Source organism: Filicampus tigris, chromosome 10, assembly GCF_054856515.1.
Source record: "Filicampus tigris isolate MCC_2025a chromosome 10, RoL_Ftig_1.0, whole genome shotgun sequence".
In the NCBI taxonomy this organism is placed as follows: domain Eukaryota; kingdom Metazoa; phylum Chordata; class Actinopteri; order Syngnathiformes; family Syngnathidae; genus Filicampus; species Filicampus tigris.
The window spans coordinates 9,454,694-9,466,968 of NC_141226.1; the positions used below are offsets into that span (position 1 = coordinate 9,454,694).

Consider the following 12,275-nt stretch of genomic DNA (forward strand, 5'->3'; position numbering starts at 1 on the left):
TAAACGATAGCATTACCAAACCAGTGCGATTAGACGAGTTTATATAATAATCAAACAAAGATCTTTGGAGGCACATTTTATTTTTTGGTACTTCTCTCGCTCTGACTGATAATTATTTATGCTTCTAGTGCACAATAGTGTAGTAGTTGGAAAATAGCTCTTCTCCTGCTGTAATGTCTCTGAGTGATACTAGCACCACACAGCGAAGAGGTCTCTGCGAGTGTGGGCTGTAGTTGACATTGGGAAGATAGCGCCGAAACTCCATGGGAAGTGTGTCGGGAACGTCATACTCCTGGTAGCACACATTGGCGGGCCTCTCATTGGAGCAATTGTTCACATACTGACCCACAGCCAGCGGATTCTGTAGGGTGACTGTCAGCCAGGTGGTATCACTCGTCAGGAAAGGGCCCATTCGGTCTCTGCCACTACATGACTTGTACACCATCTTGGAGATCCCTTTGTCATTTCCATCAACCAAGACACCGTCTATACACCGAAAGACAAATGAGTTTCTGATGGATTGGAGGAGAATAGGCTCATAAGCTTGGTAGATGGTGCCAGGATACATGGCAACTGTTGCTCCTTTGGGTACCAACCCCCTGGTGACAAACACTCCAGTTCCTGCAGAGGGAAGTGTGCTGGGCTTCCGGTCGATGCAGAATCCAAGCGATTGAAACATGGCATCATGTACACACCGATGGTTGTCACTTATTACCTGGCTGTGGAAGTTACCGAACTCTACACGACGATTCGCCCTGTGGAGAACTCGGAAGAGTTGTAGGAGGTGCCGTGACACCTCTTCGTCCGGGACCAACTTGTCCTCACAGCGTCCTTTGACTTGTCGAAGTGTTTTCTCATTTTTAGAAATGTTTAAGACAATCCAAGGCAAAAATCGGTGTCGGTATGACTTCCACTTGAGGCGAAATCGCTCCAGTACATTTCTAAACATTCAGAGGGACGAGGAACAAACACTACTTGGATAAATGGACTGCTGCAATAATGACTTAATCACTTCCGGAACGAGTGCTTCATAATAATAGCAACCGTGTTGCTACTGCTACGGAAGCCAAACTTTTTGTCGTTGATACATACCTTAAATTATGATTTTCTAAAATATGTTCCTTCATTACTAATCAAAATTACTCGTATATGAATATTCTATGAATGCTTAAAAATAAATACTGTATTTTATTTTGGAAATAGATAACCGGAACCATGCTTGTTTCCGTAACGACTTTACACGCTTTAGCCAGCTGGATGGGAGGAAAGGGAGCCAAGCAAAGACAAACATGGTGAGAATTGTTACTTTTTATCTTAGTGCGCTGCTGTAAATATCATTAATCGCGATAACGTGATGCTTGTAGTCAACAAACCCACTTAATTGCCTTCAACACCCTTTCTTGGTTCCCCAATACGCAACTAGGCGCGTTAGCATGCGCTAACTAGCTGAAGGTATTGAGGCCAACTCGTCCATTTAGCTAGCCAAGCTACTGAAGGGGTCTCATGCCAAATGATCAGGGTTGCACACTCCAGGCAAATGACACCCCCGTCGTGTTGTCGACCGGCTTTTGGCGAGGTGTTTCCTTTCCCAAACATATGGTCTCTAGCGGATAATCAGTTTGTCACAGCTGTCAAACAGTGTTCTGGTGTCTGATAACTGAAATGTGTACGTCTGCTTGGATGTTGATGGAGCTATGTAGTCAGTCTTGTAGTGTGCTTCATATTTACATTGATTTAGGACAGTTTGCCTGATTCTATTTACACTGAACGTAAGAACAGATGTGCCGAAAGTACTCACAGTCTGTACTTGAGCAGAAGTAAAAACTTCTGTAAAAAAGAGAGAGACTGGTATAAATCAAAGTAATTCAACTCCTTTACTTAACTAATAGTAAAGATTTGAAGTACTGCAGACTCTGAAATGTACAAAGCTCGTAACTCAAAATTACTTCATTCCGTGACCAAGTTCGTGACTCAATTTATTTGCATCTAAATTTAGTGTTACCCATTGAAACAAATCGAAACACAATACAATACAATACAATACAATACAATACAATTTTATTTATATAGCGCATTTCATAACAGCTAGAGATGGAACAAAGCACTTTACAAAACAATAAAAAGGCCATAATTCACAAGTGTTAATCAATAAATTAATAAAACACTATATACAATTACAAATACAAAGACACCGGAAAAGAGCTGAAAATTTAAGGTCTGATCAAAATGTCATTATCCTTTCCAGTCCCCCCAAAAACAAAATTTCCCTTGCGTTATTAATAAAGAAATGCAGCACTATTTTATATAACATTTTGATAAAAGAGCATGTAAAGAAGTAAACAGGTTTTAAAAAGTGTAATTACTAGGAGAGAACTATTGATCAAATCGAAATCAACATAGCAATGTATTAGAATGCAATTTTCAAATCTCAAAGGCTGCAGTTTGAGGGACAAAACCATCTTTATTTTGTTTGGTTATTTTTCTAATCTGATTTATGACTTATTATCTGGGTTTACATAGTGTCAGTTATATGGCAAACTAGAACACTTTAAACAACAGACAGGAAGGAAAACAAGAGAATCCGATTTTTTTTTTTTGCTCGCGAGGAGAACGGACAGAGATGTATGTGCCAGTTACAATCTTCTACCGCTCTACCACACCCTCTCTTTTTATTTTCTTAGGGTGGGGTAGCATCGTGATAAACAGTTCAAAACAGTGTATGTGTGTGAAAATGCGTGTCTTGCATTCATCAGCGGTCATGCAGACATTGTTATATTCTATCCAAGGACTCAGCGTCCAACCACTGGATGCTCCAGATGTGCCTTCGATAAGAGCACTGGTCCCGTTTTGCCGCTGCGTCCTTTTCGCACTCTACTCTTTTCATAAACAACTTCAACTTACATGATGCAAACAAGGTTATACCCCTGAATAAATGCTTTACAATCCTTATAAAAGTAAATATGGGATAACTTTTGTACAATTATTCTATCACATTGAGCCGTGAATTCTGATTAGAATGAAACCCAAATGACCAAACAGAATGACAGTACTCCATAGAAAGACCTCAGTCGGAATAAAAAGTCTGCGCCCGAATGAAATTTTATTCATAAAAAAGCGGTTGTGTATTCTTTCTGCCAATCTGATCAAACGTCATATAAGCAGTTCAGTCGGAATAGCCAGTCTTGTCTGTGCATGCTCTGTCTTGATAGTGACTTTGTCGTTTACGCATTTGAAAATGGCAGCATCCAACTTTGTCTGCTTGTCTGCAATGGGAGAATTAGTTAATTAACTCCTTGCAACAGTTTTTTATCAAAATGTTCCTTTAATGAAAGTGTTAAATCAATTGCTACTACTGTACTAAATGACTGAACTACATCTTATCTGATTAATGAAGTGGCGCGGCAGATCGAAGTAGATTGGGTCACATATTAACAGTTGACCAGAGATCTTCAGTCAGTTGCTGTCTGTGTGTTGTTGGCACTTGATGCGCACCGGTGTTACGCACATAAATTTCTTATTGATTGTACTTTGCTTGTGCCTGTTGATTGCTCCGTACCGCACACACACTATTGGTACTTGTTTGTTTTGGGCGGCATCCTCCGCCCGACCGATTAGGAATCGAAATATGGCGCTGACATTTTAAAAGCTGAACGATTTCGGGAGAACCGAAGTGCTAGTCCCAGTTCCACACAGTTCCCGGTGCCCAACCCTAGTTGCAATAGTCAACACTCCAAAAACTGCAAGTCAAAGTCTTTTGATAAATTAACAACTTCATTGAAATAGATTAAACAAACAACAACTGTCTTTCAAGTTAATTCCTGGTTCATTGGCCTTTATTTCAGCAAAAGCCTAACCTATAAGACCGAAACATTTATATATGCCAAATCTGATATTGTTTATGGTAATACTGATTAATTTATTGCTTGTATTTGTTAAAAAAATGAATGGGAAGAGGACCTACAAAAAAAAATAATCGCACATGAACTCGCATTCACAGTTTTGATTGTGGCTGCCTGCTACATGAATCCACATTTGTCTTGACATTTTTTTTTTTTTTTTTTGCAGAACAAACTGAAGTCCTCACAGAAGGATAAAATTCGACAGTTTATGATTTTCACGCAATCCAACGAGAAGACTGCACTGGTCTGTCTGTCACAACATGACTGGAAACTAGAGGTGGCCACGGACAAGTTTTTCCAAAATCCAGAGCTCTATGTTTCCAGTTTAAAAGGGGCTTTAGACAAGAAGAAGCTTGAGCAACTCTACAACAGATATAGAGGTATGACTTTTAACAAATATATTATGCATATTATCCTGTTGTGGGCTGGCAGAAAGATTTATTATAGGGTGTACTCCACTAAAATACAAGAGTAATCATTTTCGGGTCAATTAAGTGAAAATGGGTTATTTTCCGTAGCATCCCTGACGAGCTCTCATGATACAGTTTCTAGGAATCATGATGTCACCAAATGAATAGAATCATTATCATTGATCATTTTCTCACCTTTTCACTCAGATCCTCACGATGACAACAAGATTGGCATTGAAGGGATTCAGCAGTTTTGTGACGACCTTGGGTTGGACCCCGCCAGTATAAGTGTTCTCCTCATCGCTTGGAAGTTCAGGGCTGCAACACAGTGCGAGTTCTCGAAACAGGAGTTCATGGATGGCATGGTAGAACAAGGGTGAGGAATAGGGCTGGGCGATATATCGTTATAAACTTTGAAATTAGAACGATATGATTCGCGTGAATTTACCACATTTGTGTTGCATGTAAAGCTCAGTCTAACCGATCACGTACCTCCTTTCAAGTTTGGCATTAAATGATGGCTAAAGCCAGCGTGACAATCATCTTCCACAGGGATGGTGGGCAAAATATATATAAAAATATACATGCAAAAATAAGACAGTCGCAAAAAACTGCTCCATAAGCTGCAGTAAAAGCTGTTATTTTTGAAGACGATTAATAATATAGGTCTGTGAGTATTGTTATACTATATCTCTACATGTCTTGCTTCACCGTTTGTGTTCAAATATCCGTTACTTCAAAGGTTATCACACAGCAACATCGATGCTAGTTTCATTAGCCCATCTTAATCTCGGTTTGTTTGCATTAAGATAGCAAACTTGTGAATAAGGCACGGTTCTGTGGTTGTTTTGAATAAACTGTGTAATTCATGACAGTTTTTTTAGTTGTATGTTTAGTTTGACAGTAAACGGTAACTGGAAGTGGCAATAGACAAACTCTTTAAAGAGGAACCCAAACATGTTTTTTTCCAGAATGTGTCTGGGCCTGCATAGAGACCACTAGTTGAAATACGGCTTTCTGATTAATATTACGTTTGTGGAAAATAAGTTAAGCAGCAAAATGCACCCACTTTTAGCCATCTCTGGGGACGGCCATTTGGTCACATCTGTCGGCTGAAAATGACATCGAAGTTGCTCAGGGCTCAGATAACGACCAATCACGACTCAGGTGTTTTCGGAAGCTGAGCCATTATTGGTCGTTATCTAAGCCCTGAGCAACTTCGATGTCATCTTCAGTCGACAGAAGTGACAAAATGGCCCCCTGAGCTAGCTAAAAACAGGTGGATTTCTCATATTCCACAAACGCAATATTAATCAGAATGCTGTGTTTAGACTACTGGGCCTGCATAGAACATATGGAAAAAAAAATGTTTGGGTTGACTTCCTCTTAAAATAATATTTTGTAATAAACTCGCTTTTTGTGGAGAAATTGTTCACTTACTGCCAAATTACTGCCTGCTGTGAGGTGAGTTGAGTTTGTTGCCAACGTTGCGCTCATTTCTCAAATTTTAGCTTGCAAGTCAAAGCAAAACACGAGCAGAGCGGCATCTGGTATTGTGCAGAACTCGTATATCAAATTCACCTCTAAATCCAAACTTGAAAAAATTACTCATCGTTATGCAATTTAATTGCCATAAAGTTTTGTTTTGTACAGATTGGGAGCCCGAGTCAGATTCTTTATGGCTTCCTGCTATCTCATGACATTGTGGTGCAAGTGTGTGACATCATATGCATTGACTGTATTGTTTCCTCAGATGCGACAGTATAGACAAACTAAAAGCTCAGCTACCCAAGATGGAACAGGAGTTAAAAGACCAAGGAAGATTTAAGGACTTTTACCAGTTTACATTTAATTTTGCGAAGAATCCTGGCCAGAAAGGTTTAGGTAACTGTGACACAACAAATGAAGGAATATCACCCTTCTTAGTAATGTCAACTTTAATTTTTCCCCCTTTTGTTTTGTCTTCTAGATTTAGAAATGGCTATTGCTTATTGGAATTTAGTATTGGATGGACGATTCAAGTTCCTCGACCTATGGAAAACATTTTTAGTTGTAAGTACACTGTGTGCTCCCCCAATATGCAGTTTTTCCAGTGTTTCTTCACTAGAAATTTTTAGAAAGTCGTCAAAAATGTTTGCATGTCTTCTAAATGACAACAAATTGTTTTGCTCGCTGACAACAAATTCTGCAGGTGAGAATTTGCAGCAGCTCATTGAAGAAATCAACTTAGAATTGACTAAATCAACAAAGTGCTTTGATATTAGTAAACCGTCGTTACATTTGGCCAAAACAAAGCTTATACTGTTTGCATAAAGAAGGTGTTGATGTGGAGACAGTTGAAGACATTCCGTTTTTGGGTTTGATTAATCCACCACAAGATCTGCTGGAAACTTTACATAAAACATATTCAAGCCAATCTAGCCAGGGCAACACCTGTCTCACTCCGACTTTTATGCACACTCCAGTAAAGAGCTATCAAATTGGTTCAAAAGGCAGGTTTCCAGAATCATACTAACGCTTTCATTATAAAATGCCTGCCTAATTGGTAATTAATGAATATTGGTGTAGGGGTAGGATTAAATATACTGTACTTCTTCTCCCCTTTTAGGCTTGTTGAAAAAGACTTAGGAGCTGTAATAATACGTGTGAACTGTATGTGTATCTACATTGTTTGTAATGCTGTGCTTGTGTGGTTTTTGACATGTCTGTAATAAAGAAAAGAGAGGTAAAAAAAGAACTTTTTGTGAGTAGTGTGCAGTATGTCACTTGAAATGCACATGAAAATACGGAGACCTCCAAAAGAATCACAACGGCAAGGTCAATTCCTAGACTTGAGGTTCCAATCAAAAGATGAGTATCGCCCAAAAGTTCACAACTCCAGCTTTTATTTCATGGTGATGTGTGAAACAACTCAAGACTGAGCACCTTTTGTTTGAAGCCGTCCAGTTTTCAAGTGATAAAAATGATTGGAACAGACTATTAAATTAAAGTGAATACCGTTTAATGCAATCACTGCATCAAGCCTGCGACCTGTCGACTTCACCAGTCTGTTGCTTTTTCAGGCCCTTACTGCAGCCTCTTTCGGTTCTCGTTTGTTTCTGGAAGTTTCAGCAAAACTATTTTGCCAGGAAATTTGCAGAAGAATGCTTCCAAACTAATCGAAAGAAGCGTCATCATGCAACAAGACAATGACCCAAAACATACTGCCAACACAACAGAGGGCTTCATCAGCGGGGAAAAAATGGAAGGTCTTAGACTGGCCAAGTCAATCGGCGGACCTTCACCCACTAAAAAGTATGCATTTCCCCTCTCGAAGAGGAGACTGATGGGAGAAAGCCCCAGAAACAAACTGAAATAGTCTGCAGTAAATTCCTGGAAAAGCATTTCAAGTGAAGAATGCAATAGTCCGGTGTAGTCAACGCATCTCAGGTGTGATGCAATTATTGCAAGTAAAGCTCATGCCACCGAAATGTTATTCACTTTAAGATGAGATTTTGATCAAATGTCTGTTCCAATATTTTTGCTTAAGTGTGTGGCTTCAAACAAAAGGTGCACTCTGGTGTGATACTCAGTTTTTGATCAGAAACCCAGATGCCTTAAGTATGTTACAAAGCAAAAGAATTGACCTTGCCGTTCCAATACGTTTGGAAGGGGGACCGTAAAAGGTCAAGAAAATCAGATAAAGGCATTATATACCGGAACTGGGCACTTGCCTCTGCAGTGTAAATTCAGCCAAAATATATTCTGAAATATTTCAATATTGTTATAATTTCAAAGCAATCCTACTAAAGTCTTATGGAAAGTCGTGACACCAATTGCTTTGACTTGACTCTGTGATTTTATATTGCAGGAGCACCATAAAAGATCAATACCCAAGGACACATGGAACTTGCTGCTAGACTTCAGCACAATGATCACAGATGACATGTCCAATTATGACGAGGAAGGTTTGTACTGCGTTCAAATTTTGAATGAAAATGTGTCTGCTGTAGGAATGCATAGAATTGGGAAATCCATGAAATTTTATGGTGCAAATACAGTGGTGCCTTGACTTACGAGCTTGATGTATTCCGTGACCATACTCGTAACTCAAAACACTCAGCTCTCAAGTCATCTTTCCCCTATGTTCCAGCGTCCCAAAAAAAAAAAGTGTTTTTAAATAACAAAAGTAATACTTTGTAGCATTGCGCATCACATAAAAATATACAGTAGTAACATAATTACAGAATATAGAATGGGAAAAATTAAAAAGTGTGTGCGTAATTGTACTGCTCATTCTGTTGTGGCACCTTGGCCAGGGCGAGTATAATAAAACATACAGACATAATACACGGGCGGGGCACGGTGGTTGACTGGTTAGCACGTTTGCCTCACAGTGCAGAGGTCGTGGGGTCGAATCTGGCCCCGGCCTTCCTGTGTAGAGTTTGCATGTTCTGCCCGTGCCTGCGTGGGTTTGCTCCGGGTACTCCACATTCCAAAAACATGCATGGTAGGTTGGTTGGACGCTCTAAATTGTACCTAGGTGTGATTATGAGTGCAAATTTATTTTGGTCTCTGTGTGGGGTGGAACGGTTCACAAAATCCAATGTAAGGTTTATATTTTGGTTTTCACTTTGGTTTGGTATACATCGACTCTTAGGAAAGTCAATTATGTCTTCAGGCAGCTTTAGAATTGTACAATGTCCATGGCATTATTATTCATTATTATTGTTTTTATTGTAACATCATTATTTAGATTATTTTTATTAATCAGAAATATATTTTTATATCTATGCCAGTGTTGTATAGTGACAGGCCATAATAAATGATTTTCCTTTCCATAGCAAAAGGTACACTAAACCTGTTTATCCACCTTGCTATTCGTCCAACAGAATAAGTTATGGCAAATACCGGTATATCAGATCAGAGAGATTTTTTTTAAAATATATTTTTGTTTAGTGGTTGCCCATGAGATTATTCTAATGTAAACTAAGTGCCTTGGCAAAACACAGAATTTGAATCATTACTTTACTAACTAAAAGCTCAAGTTATTAAATAAGTCTTTATGGCAAATAAGTTTGCATAGATGCATATAAACGTAGTGCATTCCAACGAGTTGGAAGCGAAATCTCTGGTGAAGAAAAATCTTGTGTTGTAGAGATGCAGACTGGGCGTGGTTGTCCAGCTGTTGTCTGATACGTTACGCTAGTGATGCAAGGCACTTGAAACCATGAACCGAATGCACATGCAAAACGAACGCAAACAGTCAAACTGAACCGTTTGGACACTTTACAAAAAACGTTCCACTCCTCCTATATGTCGATTTGGATGGATGCAACTGAGCTGCAGTATTCATAAGTAGTTTTTTGCAGAGCACAACAAATATATACGTACTCTTAAATAAAGTCATATTGTCTATCTGCATCTGTTACTACCACTTGTGTTCAAATATAAGTCGCTTAAAGGCTTACAATTGATGCGCGATTGATGCTAGTTTTCGATGGTATTTTGCATTGTGTTAGCATTAAGCTAGCGACTTGGTGGTTTGGCGAAATTTACATGTAATTGTCTTTTTTTTAGTTTTGATTTTAATGTTAACGTCAACTGGCAGTGGCGTTAAGTATGATTGATGCAAGCACTTCTCACTTCTCTTTTCAATCATAGCTAGCACTCACAACTCAGGGCAAAATATCTTCGAAAACACGTTGGTCGGGTCATTCGTAAGGCGAGGTACCACTATATAAGGAAACTGGGGTCTGACTCCAAAGTTTGCTTTTACAAAAAAAAAAAACACTATACTAAGACTAGAGTTAAATATGTAGTGAATAAGTAACAGTTGGGCGCAGTGGGGTAACGTTACAAAAAGTAATAACATTTTCGTCCCAGAGTGTTTCATAAAGCAAGGATTATACATCACTTAATTTCATTGTCACTGAGAACCATCCTGGCCTCACTGCATGCATGTTTTCCCTCCATCAGGAGCATGGCCTGTACTCATTGATGACTTTGTGGAGTTTGCACGACCGCACATCGGGACCAAAAGTACTGCAGTTTAAGCTCCTCTTAACAGCCTACACAAACAAGAGAAAAGAACACGTGGCCCACACTGAGCTGACAACTACGTTGCCTTTTCAATCCTCAGGACTGAAATAGTTTACACAGGAGAGACTTTATAGATACACGTGGGGGTGTGTTCGTGTGTGTGTGTTCGTGTATGTACAATACATATATAAAAATAATGCATATCACTTTGTTGGTCAGCTGGTGGTGGTTTGGGCGCTTTTAACTAGACTGTTGGGATTTTGGGGGGTGCCGAAGCCAAGCAAGAAGAGGCACCGTCTCAGTTTTTGGATGTGTTTGGACTGCTCAAATGTCAACACACACACACACCCACACACTTGAACTGTAATGTAAACATTCTTTAATAATAATTTTTAATTTGACTTCTGAGTGGCATCCAGATTTTTATTTTATGATACCTCTGTGACTATTCCATATGAACAATAATCACAGTTTTTCCAAGATCAATGCTGTTTCTTTCTTTGAACATGAAATAAATGTTTCAATTTGGTTTCTTTGAAGTTGCCCGCCCTGTGTGCTACGAAGCTGATCTTCAGCAGCCTCTGCGTGAATGATGAATACGTTGTTATGCTTTTATGGTTAAACGAGGTCAATCTTAAGATGTCTTATAGTTCTCACTCAATCACTCTTAGTATTGTACATTTGCTAGCCAAAACATTAGGGACACCTGCGGAAAGATAATGTTTTCATCGTGCTGTTCTACGTTGCAAATTAGAGCTGAAATAAATATTGTCGTAGTCATAATGTAAGACAACAAGTTTATCTTTTTTAGAGGAAAAAAAGTTGGAATGTTATGAGAGTGAAGTCCTATTTTTTTTTGAAGAAAAAAGATATAGAAATCTAGAATTGCTTTCACTTTTAATTGTTATTATTATTATTATTATTATTTAATATTTAAACCTTTTATTACCAAAAATAGGACATAAAGATGAATAAGAAGTTTACGCACCCCTATTCAAAAGCTAGATTTTTGCAATAGTAAAAAATTTTTTTTAAATCAGACCAATAGAAATAATTTCAAGATTTTGCCCACCTTTAATGTGGAGTATGACATGCATAACTGAATTGGGGGAAAAAAAATCTCAAGAGGGTTAGTAAAAATAATGATGGAACAAGAGCATCTGAACTTTATTCGGTGCTAATCAGAGGAACTTTAAATGATGGAAGTTGTGTGTTGACTCCCATTTAAAGAAGAGTTTGAAAGTGATTGGTTAATTCTAAACATTCACATCCCAAGTTATAAGAGGGTGTGCACCCTCATACAAACACATTAGCTCGGATGTTTATTTTTACTTCCCCTCTTGAAACCTTTTTTTTTTTCAATTGAGTTGCACAGATTATAGGTCACATTAATGGTGAAAAAAGTTTAGGATTGCTTTATCTTGGTCTCATTTTTTTTAAATGACAAAAACATGTGGCATTTGAACAGAGGTGTGTAGACTTTATCCACTGTGTTCTAGCAAACAAAACATAACAGACCTTATTCATGCAGGAACGGGTGATTTATGTGATGACGTTTTCACTTTTGTACTTAAGCGGAAGTCAACCCAAACATATTTTTTTCAAGAATATGTTCCCAGCAGGCCCACTAGTTGAAACACAGCATTCTGATTAATTTTGTGTTTGTGGAATATAAATTAAGCAGCAAAATGCACTCGTTGTTAGCCATCTCTGGGGGCGGCCATTTTGTCTTCTGTCGACTGAAAACGACATCACAACTGCTCACAGCGACCAATCACGGCTGACCTGTTTTCTGAATCTGAGCCATGATTGGTCGTTATGAGCAGTTGTGATGTCATTTTCAGTCGACACAAGATAAAATGGCCGCCCCCAGAGATGGCTAAAAACGAGTGGATTAACACTTATTCCACAAACGCAATATTTATCATAATGCCTTGCTTCAAGT

At 38.6% G+C, this 12,275-nt stretch overlaps 2 protein-coding genes and 1 pseudogene across 2 annotated transcripts; 1 reads left to right on the plus strand and 2 right to left on the minus strand.

The window, feature by feature from the left end:
- The window catches only part of LOC147140716 (uncharacterized), a 195,878-nt pseudogene that overhangs the window by 154,177 nt on the left and 29,426 nt on the right, over positions 1 to 12,275 (minus strand).
- On the minus strand, positions 64 to 1,016 carry setd9 (SET domain containing 9). Its single transcript, XM_086043337.1, has one exon. It carries the CDS (start codon positions 947 to 949, stop codon positions 125 to 127), a length of 825 nt encoding a protein of 274 aa, XP_085899463.1. The 5' UTR covers positions 950 to 1,016; the 3' UTR covers positions 64 to 124.
- dcun1d1 (DCN1, defective in cullin neddylation 1, domain containing 1 (S. cerevisiae)) lies at positions 1,159 to 10,869 on the plus strand. The gene is made up of 7 exons (XM_086043536.1): positions 1,159 to 1,292; positions 4,066 to 4,279; positions 4,517 to 4,685; positions 6,063 to 6,193; positions 6,279 to 6,361; positions 8,160 to 8,256; positions 10,268 to 10,869. Exons 1-7 carry the CDS (start codon positions 1,290 to 1,292, stop codon positions 10,342 to 10,344), a joined length of 774 nt encoding a protein of 257 aa, XP_085899662.1. The 5' UTR covers positions 1,159 to 1,289; the 3' UTR covers positions 10,345 to 10,869.

Excerpts from the sequence above, each read along its gene's own strand:
- setd9 (XM_086043337.1), bottom strand. The coding sequence starts at position 949 with ATGTTTAGAAATGTACTGGAGCGATTTCGCCTCAAGTGGAAGTCATAC.
- dcun1d1 (XM_086043536.1), top strand. Across the intron at positions 4,280-4,516 it reads ACTCTACAACAGATATAGAG|ATCCTCACGATGACAACAAG; the intron begins GTATGACTTTTA and ends CTTTTCACTCAG. Across the intron at positions 8,257-10,267 it reads GTCCAATTATGACGAGGAAG|GAGCATGGCCTGTACTCATT; the intron begins GTTTGTACTGCG and ends TCCCTCCATCAG.